This window comes from Carassius gibelio, chromosome A18 (genome assembly GCF_023724105.1).
Source record: "Carassius gibelio isolate Cgi1373 ecotype wild population from Czech Republic chromosome A18, carGib1.2-hapl.c, whole genome shotgun sequence".
NCBI classification, from domain to species: domain Eukaryota; kingdom Metazoa; phylum Chordata; class Actinopteri; order Cypriniformes; family Cyprinidae; genus Carassius; species Carassius gibelio.
Genome location: NC_068388.1, coordinates 12981844 through 12995491, shown reverse-complemented (window position 1 = coordinate 12995491; position 13648 = coordinate 12981844). Strand labels below are relative to the sequence as shown.

Below are 13648 nucleotides of genomic sequence, written 5' to 3'. Positions count from 1 at the left end.
GTATATATTTTCGATGCATGTTTAGCCAGATATATGCAATATTTTGTAAGATACGTCTTTGATGTTGTTATTGATACGAAGTCATTCTGCCAAATGAAGAAAACAAATATTGCTCCAGGAAATTAATCTTATTATAGAGTATACCTTATAACCTTACTTCTAACTTTGTCCAGTGTCTCATTGGAAAACAATGACCTCCAAATACTCAGTGCACCCTGATCTTTCATTGTCCATTTCAAACGCGTCCATATTATTATTTGGAGATCTGAACCATTGGCTCGAAGGAGTGTCAGTCAGCTTCTGTGGTCCCGCCCCCTTGCTCAAATATCAAGCGGTGAATGGTCAACAGACGGGCTGCTACTGTCTGCTCGTAACCACAGACTTAATCTGGACCTGGATGCGTGCTGGAGGAACCTGTTCGCAATAACAGAGGATAAAACACTCACGCGTACATCTCCAGCGGTCAGGTCAACGGATAGAGATGCTGTCGTCTTCGCTTAGCACGTTTCACCTGGGCGACCGAAGAGTTTGGTCGATGTGACATTCCTTGAGCTTTTTGTTCTGGTCCCGGACGCAGAGCAGCGCTCGCGCTTTGAGAAGATGATGCTGAGTCGGCTGATGAGTGGCAGCGTCAGAAACCTGGAGCGAGAATACATGTGTACGGTCAGGCTGCTGGATGATACCGAGTATACCTGCTCCATTCAGGTCAGTCTCACCAGCGGCACCTGTGCTGCCGAGAACCAGCGATCAGCAGACCTTTTGTTGCAGGCTAGGAGAAGCGTGCTCAATGGGTTTTAATAGCAGGTGCCAGCAGCATCCCTCCTAAAACCAGCTCCTTGGAAAATCCTGCAACGCTCGTTTGATTAGAAAGAGTTTTAGCTTGTAAAGGCAGTTCAGATGATGTTTGGTCTCAGATTGTTTTCGGATAGAGTGGGCTTGTTGTGCTCTCATCAGTTGAGAACACAACACTGAAGTGCTGCTATACTGCAATCTAAATGTTGTAGTTAGCATCTGGTTTGATTATTTAAATAGCTTTGCGTATTTTAAACTAGTCATTTCTTCTCTATAAGCACTGTAAGAGCAACCTCAAATTTTTCTTCGACCCATAATGGGTGAGTTCAAGATGTTTTAGGTGCATCCATGGTGATATTTTGGTGTAAAGGAGCAAGGCACCCAAAATTAAAAAGATTTTCGGGTTTTTTCTTTGGAACACAAAAGCAGATGTTAATGGCAGCTTCAGGAAACAACAACAAAAACAAATAGTTACTGAGGCTGTCAGTCACTAGCATCCTGCGCACCACGGATGACAGATTTTTCTTTTTCGGGTGAATTGTTCCTTTAACTTTTGGATGGGCACCACTTGTATCACTCTTGGATTAGGTGTCTGTAGTAAACATGTCAGGGCTGTCTCTAGAGAATCAATATGTTTAATGCACGTGTCCCCTTTACAGTTTATTATCATAGTATTGCAATTACTCCATAAGCAGGAAAGTGTTGTATGGATTCTGGTATGATGTCAACACTACACATCCATTATTAATGTACGCTTTGGTCTCCGAAACGGACCCTTGGGCACTTGTAAATCAAGCAGTTAAGCAGAGCACTATGGATGGATGGCTGCAAAGCACTGGCTGAACAGGAGTGTGTGAAATCCGGCAGATTATGGGAGGTCTGTTACTCCGTGATGAAGGGAGGGTTACATCATAAACACTGGGGATAGTGAAACTGCAACCAAAAAAAAAAAAAGATTTCACTCTTTTCAGTTTTCACTAGTAGATTTTTCTCAATGATCCCACTCTGAAAGTAATTTTCCCATTTTATTTTATTTTTATTTAATCATCCTCATGTAATATTTAAGGATACGGTTTAGTACACTAATTGTTTTTCAAAGTTAAATTAATTTTTTTAATTACATTTTTTGCAGTTTTTACAGGGACTTTGCACAGTTGTCATTGTGTTTTGGTCTGTTTTGCCCTTTTAGGTGGGATTGTTGATTTATTCTATGTAGAATTACATTGTATAATATCTGAAAACTAGCCTTTATATCATACTTTTTGTCTTGTTTAACCTGTTAAATACAAAGTAATTATTAAATTAAATTAAATTGTGCATTATTCATGTTAGTGATCAACTGCTACAAGTTTTTCCATCGGTTGATTCTTGAATTATTACATTTAGTTTCACACAATGGTGATTATGTGGTTCAATAATTAAAAAAATTTCACCCCAGGATTAAAAATTAACTAAAGGTATGTCACAATATTGAAATTGGGTTTTGGTGTTTTCCCTAATTTGATAGGAATATTGATTTATTTTACACAAAAATAATATTGTGTAATATCGTGCATAGATGATAATTGATACTGTGTATAATAAAGGCTAATTATTATGCTAACTTATGCAATATTCATATTAATTACAAACCTTTACATGTTTTTCAGCAGTTGATCAGATTTAGTTGCCCACAATCCTGTATATGTCATTAAATAATTCCTAGGTTTTCACCGTTTAACCATTGTTGCCTCAAACAGAGCAAAAATAATAATAATAATATATTTTTTTAATAAAAGAAGATTAACAGAGATGCATGAGATTTATTTTAATAGGAGGCAGACATACAGTCAAGCGCCCCCCCCCCCCCCCCCCCCGTATTCAGCTGTTTGACTTTCTTTGAGGATGCCTTTGTTTCATGTGTAGCTTGAAATGAAACGGGGAGCCCACAGATCGCTTTCCATTACAGTCAATCTGAGAGCATCCTATTTCTCAGCCCTCAGAAGTGGATGCACGCACTCCCTCGGGGCTTTCATAGAGTTTCGACACATCAAAACAATCATTGCGTGCTAGAAAGGATTCGAAGAAGGAAAAAAGAGAGGAATATTTCAGGAGCCACCTGAGAGAAAACAAATAATATGTCTTTATAAAGGATGAAGTGTTTGTTTTATTGCCACAATTCCACATCGTGTTGACCTGTTGATATTTAAAGGCCTGCTGGGATAGTTTTACAGTGAAAGCAAAACGACATTTGAGTGGCATGGAAGAGAGAATGTGTTGGATATTTCAGATACAGGAATGTTTTTTCAGTCGTTGTGATGATAATGCTGAGTAATCATATTCTGACAGCACAGTACTTACGATATTTTCTTGGCTTAACAGTGAAATATCTGAAAGCATCCTGTGTCTGAGACTTTATATGGGTGATTAACTGACTGATTACGATTTCCTCAAAATGTCCAAATGATGAAAAAATAACCACACTTGATGACACGGTATATAGATCTGTTATTAATTACTTTAAAACCGTTATTATACATTTGTGCTACAGAATATTTTAAGAAGCAACAGCACAAAATCTCAGAGACCCACTGTAAAGAAGTACAAAAATAAATGCATTGTTGTGCTTTCTAGGAATGATTGTCAGCATCAGCACTACTAAGTAAATAGTAAGAGTTATTCTATGGTATTTGTGAGTGCTAGTTGTAGCCGGGCTGTGCGTGTCTGTAGAGAGTGTGCCAGGCGGGGAGGTGAGCAGCGGGGCTGATATAGAGCTGGAGTCGGTCCAGTGCAGCCAGCAGCAGGTGTGCCGTGTGCAGCAGCGATGTGTTGTTTGGCACGGTGACGTAATGGAGGAGAGATTGTGAGAGAGCAGCCTGCCAGCTTCTCTCTCTCTCCCTGTCTCTCTGTGGCCAGGGAATAATCCAAACTCTTTAGCTTGGGCAGTAGAGGTTGAGAGTGCACAGTCATTGTTTAACATCCTTTCTTCCCTCCGCTGGTTGGTCCCTATATACTGGTTTCAGGCCTGCCAGCTCGGATTGGGGTTCCTGGACACCTAGACCGGGGAAAGAGCAAGTAAAAAAGCGGAACTAGGTCACCCTTTCATTCTCTCCCTCACTTCCTCCCTCTTTACCTCAAATATCTTGTTCCCGCTATGTTGAGATTCAGTCACTCCAGGAAGTGCTTTCATCACCAGCAGTTAGTTTCCTTTAAAGCTCCCCAGTGGCTTCAGACCTGCTTGTGAATTGGACTAGCTTGTGTTTTTCACTTGACAATCAGAAAACACACTGTTCGTGGGACGTAGCAGCTCGATGGAAATTTGGTTCCTTTAACATGTTGCTAATGTGCTTTTCAACACTCAACTCATGTTTTGATGCCGGAGTGATTGTGAAACTGAAGGTGTGATATGCGGAACTCTGTAAGACACCGTTAAATGTGTTAAGTGTAGCACGTTGCAGTTCATGTGAAACCCTGAAATGCTTCTATGCAAACTTTGTAATTATTTATGTTAACTCGGGATACATCAGTCCATCAGAATGTTTCCATACAGTGAAAGTGAATGGTGACCAGGGGTTGTCAGATTTTAAAAATGAAAATAAAGCACCTTAAAAGTAGCGTAACAATAATCCTCTTGCACTTGTACGTTCCAAGAAAGACAATATAAGAAAAAAGCTGGCATTGCACATTTTTCTGTTCTATACAGTACATGAAAAATACATTTTCACCAGATGACATGAATAGCTATATTTGGAAGAATTATTAGAAATTGAAAAATGAGAATAATCATACCATTTACCGTTTTTCAGTAACTATAAAATGTACACAGGTGTAAAAAGAACCAAAAAAAAAAAAAAAAAAACCTTTCCACTTGAATTTTCATAGGCCTTATTTCCATTATTATGCCTTTGTTAATTATGGCTATAAAATTTCAATGGTTATGATTATCATTAAATAAAAATATTGAACATGCTTTTAGCTGGATTGCATTAAAACTTGACAATAAAGTATTTATTCGGGGTAGATACTGTATAATTTTCCACAAATTATTACATGGATGTGAGGGAGAAAGTAAGTTGTAATCTTGTGTACTGTCCATGTCTATCGTTCAGCTGTGGCAAAATTTAAAACATAAAAGTTTAAAATCAAATGTAAAAGAATGACACTAATTGTTAAAATGAGCCATACATAAAAGACTTTGTCTTTTGTTTTCATTTGTGAAGAAATAAATATGGTCTACCATGAATAAAGTCAATTTCTGATACTTTTATCAATCATATTCTAAGATTAACTGTAATAATGTTATTGTGATTCTGTAAATCACCTAAAGGGCACATAACAGACAGTTCCTGTCAATCACGTTAATCTTGAGTACCTAGTAGTATTGCATCCTTTAATATCTCTGAAGAGTCTTTAGTTTGATCAAATTTATAAAAGACAGATACATCTTCATGAATTGATCTGGAAACAGTTGATCTCCTGGAGGCATGCCGTGGGCGGTGCTAAATATCACGAGCATGCCCAAATTTTGGTTTGCGATCATCTGCAAGCTGTGACATTGATATAAATAAAACAGGAACAAAGTCTTTGACTGAAATTTTATTTAATTTGTTTACAGTTGCAATCAAGACTGCAGTACTTTACAAATACAAGCTTTCCTGAAGATCCAGGATATAATAAAACTTGCATCTATAACAGTTCACTGGCATATTAAAAGAGTTATAAGATTTTTTTATAATACTGCTATGTCATAATTATTCAACCCCTATTAAACATTGCTGTTTTTAAATCACTTATTTGCATGGTGGGGAATAAAACAGTCTCAAAACACAATTAAGCCTTTAGAAACTCTATTAAAGGGGGGGTGAAATGCTCGTTTTCACTCAATATCCTGTTAATCTTGAGTACCTATAGAGTAGTACTGCATCCTTCATAACTCCAAAAAGTCTTTAGTTTTATTATATTCATAAGAGAAAGATAGTCTGTACCGATTTTTCCCGGAAAAACACGACCGGCTGGAGGCGTGACGTGTGGGCGGAGCTAAAGAATCACGAGCGCGAATAGGCTTTTGAGTTGAGAGCATGTGGAAACTGTGACATTACCGTGAGGGAAAAACCATCATCCAAAACAAACCATGGCTTTCAGTCAGATTCAGCCGTTTATTTATGATCCAGAATCAGATCCCGAGGCTGAAACTGAACGAAAGCAGCAGCAGCAACGACTCGCTCCGAGCGGGGCTCGAACCCGGGTCTCCAGCATGGGAGGCGGACGCACTAACAAGGAGGCAGAGATATTTTAAGCAATTTTACTCACCGCCTGCGGTTCCAACACACGATCGTGACCCTTTTTCGTTGGGATTGCATCATCCTTTTAGAAATAAACGATGTGCAAATCCGTCATCAAACTGGGCCTTGTTTGTAAAACAAGCATCTTCGAAATGCAGGGAACAAACAAAAACACTTGCAGAACTCCGTTGATGCTCTGTAAAAATAAACTCCATCCACTGGTCCCTTAATGCTGTTTTTTTTTTTTTTGTTAATCTGTGGAGGGTTGTTTTGCCCTGGCAACCAAAAACACACTTCTTTTGTAACTTTTCGCGACGCTCTCGCTCTGATCAGTGAATCGCTCTGATCAGTGAATCGCTCTGATCAGTGAAATGTCTGTGCTGCTCAGTGCTCTGCTATACGGGAGCGCGCGCTCTTCCGGCAGAAGTGCCTTAGGACCCATATAAGGAAATTCCGCTCCATCTAACGTCACACAGAGCCATACTCGAAAAAAACTTTCCGAAACTTGTGACAAACCGGAAGGAGTATTTTTGGAACAAAAATACTCCTTCAAACGTACAACTTAATTTTTGAAACTTTGTCCATGTTTAGCATGGGAATCCAACTCTTTAACAGTGTAAAAAAACTCAGTATGAATGAAATAGCATTTCACCCCCCCTTTTAAAAACAGAATTAGCTTGAGCTGTTACACATACAATTTGGCCCATGCATGTATTGAAGTTGAGTAGCAAAAATGTTAACAGAGATCTCACAAAAGCTAAAGAGAAGAAATATTGTATTACTTTAGAAAGGCTAAGGCTATATGAAGATTTCCAAGACATTGAAAGTTCCTAGAGACACACCTCTCAGCCTTATTCCTTAGCTTAAAGTGTGTTTTACCAGAAAAAACTTTGAGGGTGTGGAAGAAAAAGCACAATATCATAAAATGTTTAATCAGAGCAACTGAGAAAAAACCTGCAATGTACAGCCAAAGACTTGCAAGATGACCCGATGAAAGGAGGAAAACCATTTCAATGCAGTGTGTTAGAAGAACACTAGACAAGTATGGCCTACATGTCTAGACATCTTGATAAATACCACCCTTGATCAAGAAGAACAAAAAGCCAACTTGAACTTGACAAAATTCATTTATGTGGACCTGTGGAGCTCTGGAGGAATGTTATATGGAGTGATGTGACCAAACTGGAACTTTTTGGAGCCATGGATCAGCGGTATGTCCGCTGCAAAAAAGGCAAAGCTCATAAGCAGAGGAACACCATCTCCATTGTCAAACTTGGAGGTGGATCAGTCCTGTTATGGGGGTTCTTTACTGTAGAAGGAAGTGGAAATCATGACTATATGAAGGACATCATGGATTCTTTAAAGTGTCTGGCCATTTTGACAAGAATTGTGATGCCTTTTTGCACAGACTGAAGTTGATGATCAGAGATTTTCCTGCAGGACAGTCATCCCAAAGTATACATCCAAAACTACTTCAGCTTGGTTCAGGGATCAATCATAGGATGTACTTCTTCTTCTTCTTTCGTGTGTCGTCATCAAATGTCCAGCTCAGTAGAACTCAGCCACGTTCTCATCTCAGGTCCCACGTCGAAGAGGCCGGCCTCCGAAGGTGGTTTATACAGTGGACAGGTGGTGATTATGTGCTCAGCGGTCTGCTCTGGCTCCCCACACTCACACACTGCTCTGTCCTCCAGGCCCCACTTCCTCATCGATGCTTTGTAACGTCCCACCCCAGTTCGCAGGCGGTTTAGCAGAGTCCATTGCCGACGTGGCAGATCCTCTCCTTCAAGACCGCCTCCAGGGTCAAAGATGTAACGGTGGATTCGTGAGGGTCCTGCTGACTCCCACTCCTGCTTCCAGGCTGCCGCGAGCCATGCCTCTGTAGACAGGTCCTCAGGGATGGACCTGAGCAGGTCTTGTGCCGCCTTGTTGTACGGGTGGCGGGACTTCAGTCTATGAGGAGGCAGTGCTGTTGTGGTGGTATTGTGCAGGATATGCCAGTTGCATCTTTGGGCTTTCCTTGCAAGAGCGAGGGTAGCAGCCTCTCGTCGGAGGCCGGCCGGGGCAATTCCTGCTAGTGTTGGCAGATGGTAGACAGGGGTAGAATTCAGGCAGCCAGTTATAGTCCGAAGGGCGGTGTTTATGGCAGTGTCGACTTTCCTGGCGTGTGGGCTTCTGCACCAGGCTGGGGCACAGTATTCAGCTGTGGAGAAGACGAGAGCTACTGTTGATATTCGAAGCACCTTGGCAGTTGCACCCCAACTAGTACCAGCGAGACGTCGAATTATTGCCACCCTTGATGACACTTTGGCCGTCACTTCTTCAAGGTGTTGTTTGAATGTTAGAGATCTATCCAGGCGTACGCCAAGGTACCGTGGGGCTTGCTGGAACTCAAGACGCTTGTTATTAACGAATATGTCCAGTTCCCGTCTGGCCTCACTGTTGTTCAGGTGGTAAGCTGCTACAACTGTCTTGCCGATGCTGAGCTGTAAACGCCACTCACGCAGGTAGGCTGCCAAGGTGTCCATGTCCTGGTTTAGGCTGGCCTGTATCTGCTCCCATGTTTGTTGTCTCATCATAATGGCCAGGTCGTCAGCGTAACCATATTTCCGGGATGTTGTTTCCGGTAAGTCATGGATGTAGATATTGAATAACATCGGTGCAAGGACAGATCCCTGCGGAACACCATTCCTCAGCCTTCTAAGCCTGCTGTATTGACCGTCACTTGTCTTTAAGGTGAAGCTGCGGTTCGTCACCATCTCAATGATGAACTTCACCATGTGCCGGTCGGGAATGATCTTTAGTAGCTTTAGGTGGAGTCCGCGGTGCCAAACGGTATCGTAAGCGGCTGTAAGATCAAGCAGCACTACTCCAGCCTTCTGTTTTTCCTGAAAGCTGTCCTCAATGTCTTGGGTGAGCAGTGTCACCTGGTCAACCGTTGACCGACCGCGCCGGAAGCCAGCTTGTTCCCGTGGGAGTTGAGGGTCCACTATTGGCTCGATACGATTATAGATCAGCCTCTCCAGGGTTTTGAATGGAACACAGAGCAGTGAGATGGGTCGGTAGGATTTGGGGTCTTCCGCAGGCTTGTTTGGTTTTGGAAGGGCTATAACAGCAGCGCGGCGCCATATCTTCGGGAGCTTGGACCTCCGAAGGATGTACTTGAGTGACCTGTTCAGTCTCCAGAATTGAATTCTCATTTGCAAATATCTGGTTGAATTTAAAAAAAGCAGTGGCAATGTGAAAACCAAAGATTATCAGTGATCTGGAAGCTCTTTCAGGCGAGGAATGGTCCAAGACTGTATTAGTTATTAGTTACTGTATTGGTGATTTTAAAGAATAAAAGATTCTGCAAAAAGGGGGTTGAATAATTTTGAACATGAATGTTTAGAGCCAATTTGAATTTTATCATGATTCATCAGTGTTCCATTCTCAGAATCACTCAAAAGTGTATTAACAAACTTTCTCTAATACTTTACTGATGCCTTTGTTGAACTGAATTCATAAAATGTCGTTCCCCACAACAAAATGTCTTGAAGGTCAAGGGGGTTGAATAATTTTGATTGCAACTGTATAAAACATTTGTCACTATAATGCCGGGAACAAACAAACACAATTGCATTACTTGCTGCCGGAGAAGCAAACTGCATCTACTGTTCCTCGTTTCCGCCGGGTTCTTTGGGAAGCTGAACAGGATCATCTTTCTCCCGCAACCAAAAACACACTTCTTTGGTGAAATTGAACAAAATGACAAATCCTTCTCACACAAGTCCTGTGCAGCGTAGACGATGACTTCCGTAACCCCAATGGAGCACGTTGATGGGCTGATCTTGCTCTCGCTCTGGTTGCTGTGTGAGCATGCTCTTCTGGGAGAAGTGCCCATATTAAGAATTCAGCCCTTTATGACTTCATAAACGGCGATACAAAAAAATACAATTCTGAAACTTATACGAACCATAAGGGAGTGTATTTGGCACACAAATACTCCCTCATATGTCCAAGTCATTTTTTTGACTTTAGCCATTTTTAGCACGAGATCCAACTTTTTAACAGTTATAAAGTCAGAATGCATGAAATAGCATTAGACCCCCGCCCCACCCCGCCCTTTAAATCTTCAGATCTTCTCAATAGAATAAAAATGAAAGCAGGCCTGCATCAGTCTTTTACTTAAAGTTTGCAATGACTAGCATGACCCTAGTAGTTCAGCTGGTATGAATTATGTATGGTGGTCTCTCTATATCTGAGGGAAGAGTGACTCTCATCATAAGATGCCCTTGCAGATGCAATTTGAATTTTACTGATGCTGCAGCACTTTGCGTTCCCTCTCCCTCACTGTTGTTCTCAGTGATTGCGGGCAATTTACAAGCTTCTCACATCTACAGGTCACAGTGAAAAAGCACACCGACAACTGCAGCTAGGCTCCTGTTAACCCTGAGAACATGAGTGTGTTTGTGTGAGTGGGTTGAGAGCAAAAGAAAATCGCAAATTAGCACACACTTAACACACATGTAATTATCCTCTAAACACAAACATAAGTAATGGAGTATTTGTGATGAAGAATATGTGCAATTGCTGCCTTGGTGGACTTGCCAGCTTCCTCTTCCTGTGAGGACATGTGGGCATCTCTGCTTATCACTTCTTGTGTTTTGTACCCTGGAACTCTAATTAGCACTAATTGCAAGTGCACTCAACCATGCTGAAGATGCATCCCTGAAACCCATTGCCATATTGCTCTTTCTAACCAGAGGAAATGCTTTCGAGATGCATTCTTGTATTTTAGAGGATAAAAGAATTAATGTCAGCCATTTGCGGCAGAACATGCTTTGTTATTTCTAGGCGAATGATCCCACGGTGTAAAACATGAGTGTGTTTGTGGTGCAAACAGCAGGTACTCTCCTCTAGAATCACTCAAGCACAGTTAGAGAGATTTTACAGGGCTTGAGAAAATCAAGGCACTGTCTCTGATCCCAAATAGAATTCTAATACATGTATGGAGTCCCCCCCCCATTTGTTTTGTTCCCAACTGAATGTAACTTTTTCCCCCATTTCTCCCTGGCATTATATTATATTATTCACAAAAGTTGGCACTCAGTAAGAGTTTTGTTAAAGAAATTGACTTTTATTTATCAAGGACATATTAAATTGACAATAAAGGAATTTATAATGTTACACAATATTTGTGTATGCAAGTAAATGTAGCTTTGGCGAGCACAATCTTCGCAAACTTATCCAAAACTTTTCAGTGTAAGTTTATTTTGTATTAAATTTAGGGTTCGCAAATTTCCAAAATCCCTGGTAGCCCTTCGGGCAGGCATTATTCAGGTTTTGGTAGCACAAAATGAATTTAACTTCAAAGAAAGACATCATCTGAACTTCACTGCGGACAAATCAGCATGATCAAAATCTTCAGTGATCGTATTTTTCCTATAAATAGCAAGGCAAGAGAGTAGGGGTGCAACAGATCACATATCTCTTGGTTTGGATCATATTACAGATTGTGAGTCACGGATAGGATTATTTTTCGGATGAGCAAAAAAAAAAAAGTGTTTCTTTATTATTTAAAGGACACTTATTCTTCAATACCACAGCAAGCATAGCCTAGATACATAAAGTAGAACAATAATAAAATAAGGTCTAACTTTAGTTTTCATATTATTCATAAGAATAATAATTAAGTGTAAAATAACACTGCATAGTCTTCACTGTATAAATTAAATATAGATTCATCTTTGTTAAAGATGTGCTTTGTTGTTTGATTGACATTAATGACACAGATAACAGCAGGTATTTATATGCTGCTGTCACTTTAAGAGCTTATGCATGGATGCAATATAATGATACACGTATGATTTCGTTCTCCACTGTTAATGTTTACTTAAGCCATAATTGACCGTTTATGGCAATACTTAACGAGACTATTTTGAGATAGTTTTATGTGTGTGTGTCTGTTCAACCTCAAGGAGATGCGAAATAAGAATCAATTCTGTTTGTTCGCTGTCTGAAACGCAGCTCTCTGTGCATGCTTTGAGTGTGTGTGCGTGCACAGAAAACAGCGCATGAGCACCGAATTTAATTCTATTTCTAACTCTTTGTGTGCTTAAATGGTTTAAAATGTTTGAATGTTAAAATTGGTAAGACTTAGAAATACGTGCAAATGATCAACTACGATGATATTATATTATATTACATATTTAACATATGTATTTTGTTTATTCTTTTTTTTTATAAACTTTTATGTAATTACAATATATGGCAGCACACATCATAAAGTAATAATAAATAAGTTTAGGTTTTATAATAAAAATATTAAAATAAGCCATATAATTCATATGACTTTTCCCTTTGGTCACAAAATAATTTTCTGCTCAATACATACAGTAAAATTGCACAATGATCACTGAAGGTCAAGTTCGCGTGGCTTTTTTGAATTTATTTCTTTTTTTGGTAGCCCTGTCCAAATGAAATCAGTTTGGTCCGAAATCCCACTCCCCATAACACAACAACAACAGCAATGTTTATTTACTTGTTATTGTGTGGCAACACATTTAGACGTTCACATCGACAAATAGTTTGATGCTGTAAACTTAACGCAACATGTCTGGTTAAGACTCAAGGAGTATAGTTTAACTAGCCCAAATGATGTAATAAGACAGGTCGACATTATCACACCCTCTGATGAAACATTTCTTTAAGCTCGCCGATTAGTTCTACCTTAGAGAGTAAATAAGCAGACATCACAGAGCCCTTTATCAGGGTTATATTTTTCAAGCAGCAACTGCTTCTGATGATCATGTTTCTAAAATGGGTTTAAGCCCTGATATAACGCCGCTGGTTCTTGCTCTCTTTGGCCTCCTCCTCCATTTACATCGGAAATCATTTTATGAGAGGATGATGAATGACTCCATAATCTCTTGGTGTTTTGAAAAACAGCGTGTGTGAGTATGTGTTTGCTGGTTTAATGATTCAAGCCTGCCATGGCTATAACGTGTGTGTGAAGTGTATATATCTGTGCATGTGGGAGGTTGAAGAGGACTTGAGTAAAGAAATCTCACTCGTAATAATCCCTGGCCCTTTAAGGAGTTTTATTTTGAACAGATCAAGATAAAAGTGGGATGTGTCTTCCTCATCATGTCTTTCTGCCTATTAGCTCCAGCAGTGAAGCCCTTGCGTTGGTTATATGAAAGATGTCTCCTTTTAATTATGTTGCTAGTACTTATAGAAAAAAGTCAGATCTCTACACAAAAAGGGGAAATACCGAATACTAAGAAATTTTGACATCCTTTTTATATTTAAAATGGTCACTTTTCCATGTTTTTATGCTGATAATGTAATTTGTGTTAAATAAAAAAAATACAGTTAGCAAAATATAAGCATTTTCTCTGTTTTTTCCCCCGTTTGGTCTCCACTGCATATGTTTGTTTTTATAATTTATAAAAACATATAATGTTTTCTTTTTTATACATTTCAAATTGAGATTTCTATTCATAATCCAGAGAAAATGTATCATAGTTTCTACAAAAAACAGATTTCTAAATGATCAGTTTTGCCATCACAGATTACATTTTAGAATATGTTCTAATAGAATTGTAATAATA

The 13648-nt window shown here is 39.7% G+C and overlaps 1 protein-coding gene across 1 annotated transcript in view; it reads left to right on the top strand.

Annotated features, from left to right (window-relative positions):
• Positions 1-338: 338 nt before the first annotated feature.
• Positions 339-13648, top strand: part of LOC127934672 (FERM domain-containing protein 5) — a 144911-nt gene continuing 131601 nt past the window's right edge. The window contains exon 1 of the mRNA XM_052532207.1: positions 339-705. Within this exon, the coding sequence (XP_052388167.1) occupies positions 601-705 (105 nt within the window). The 5' untranslated portion in view covers positions 339-600. The remainder of the gene's footprint in view (positions 706-13648) is intronic.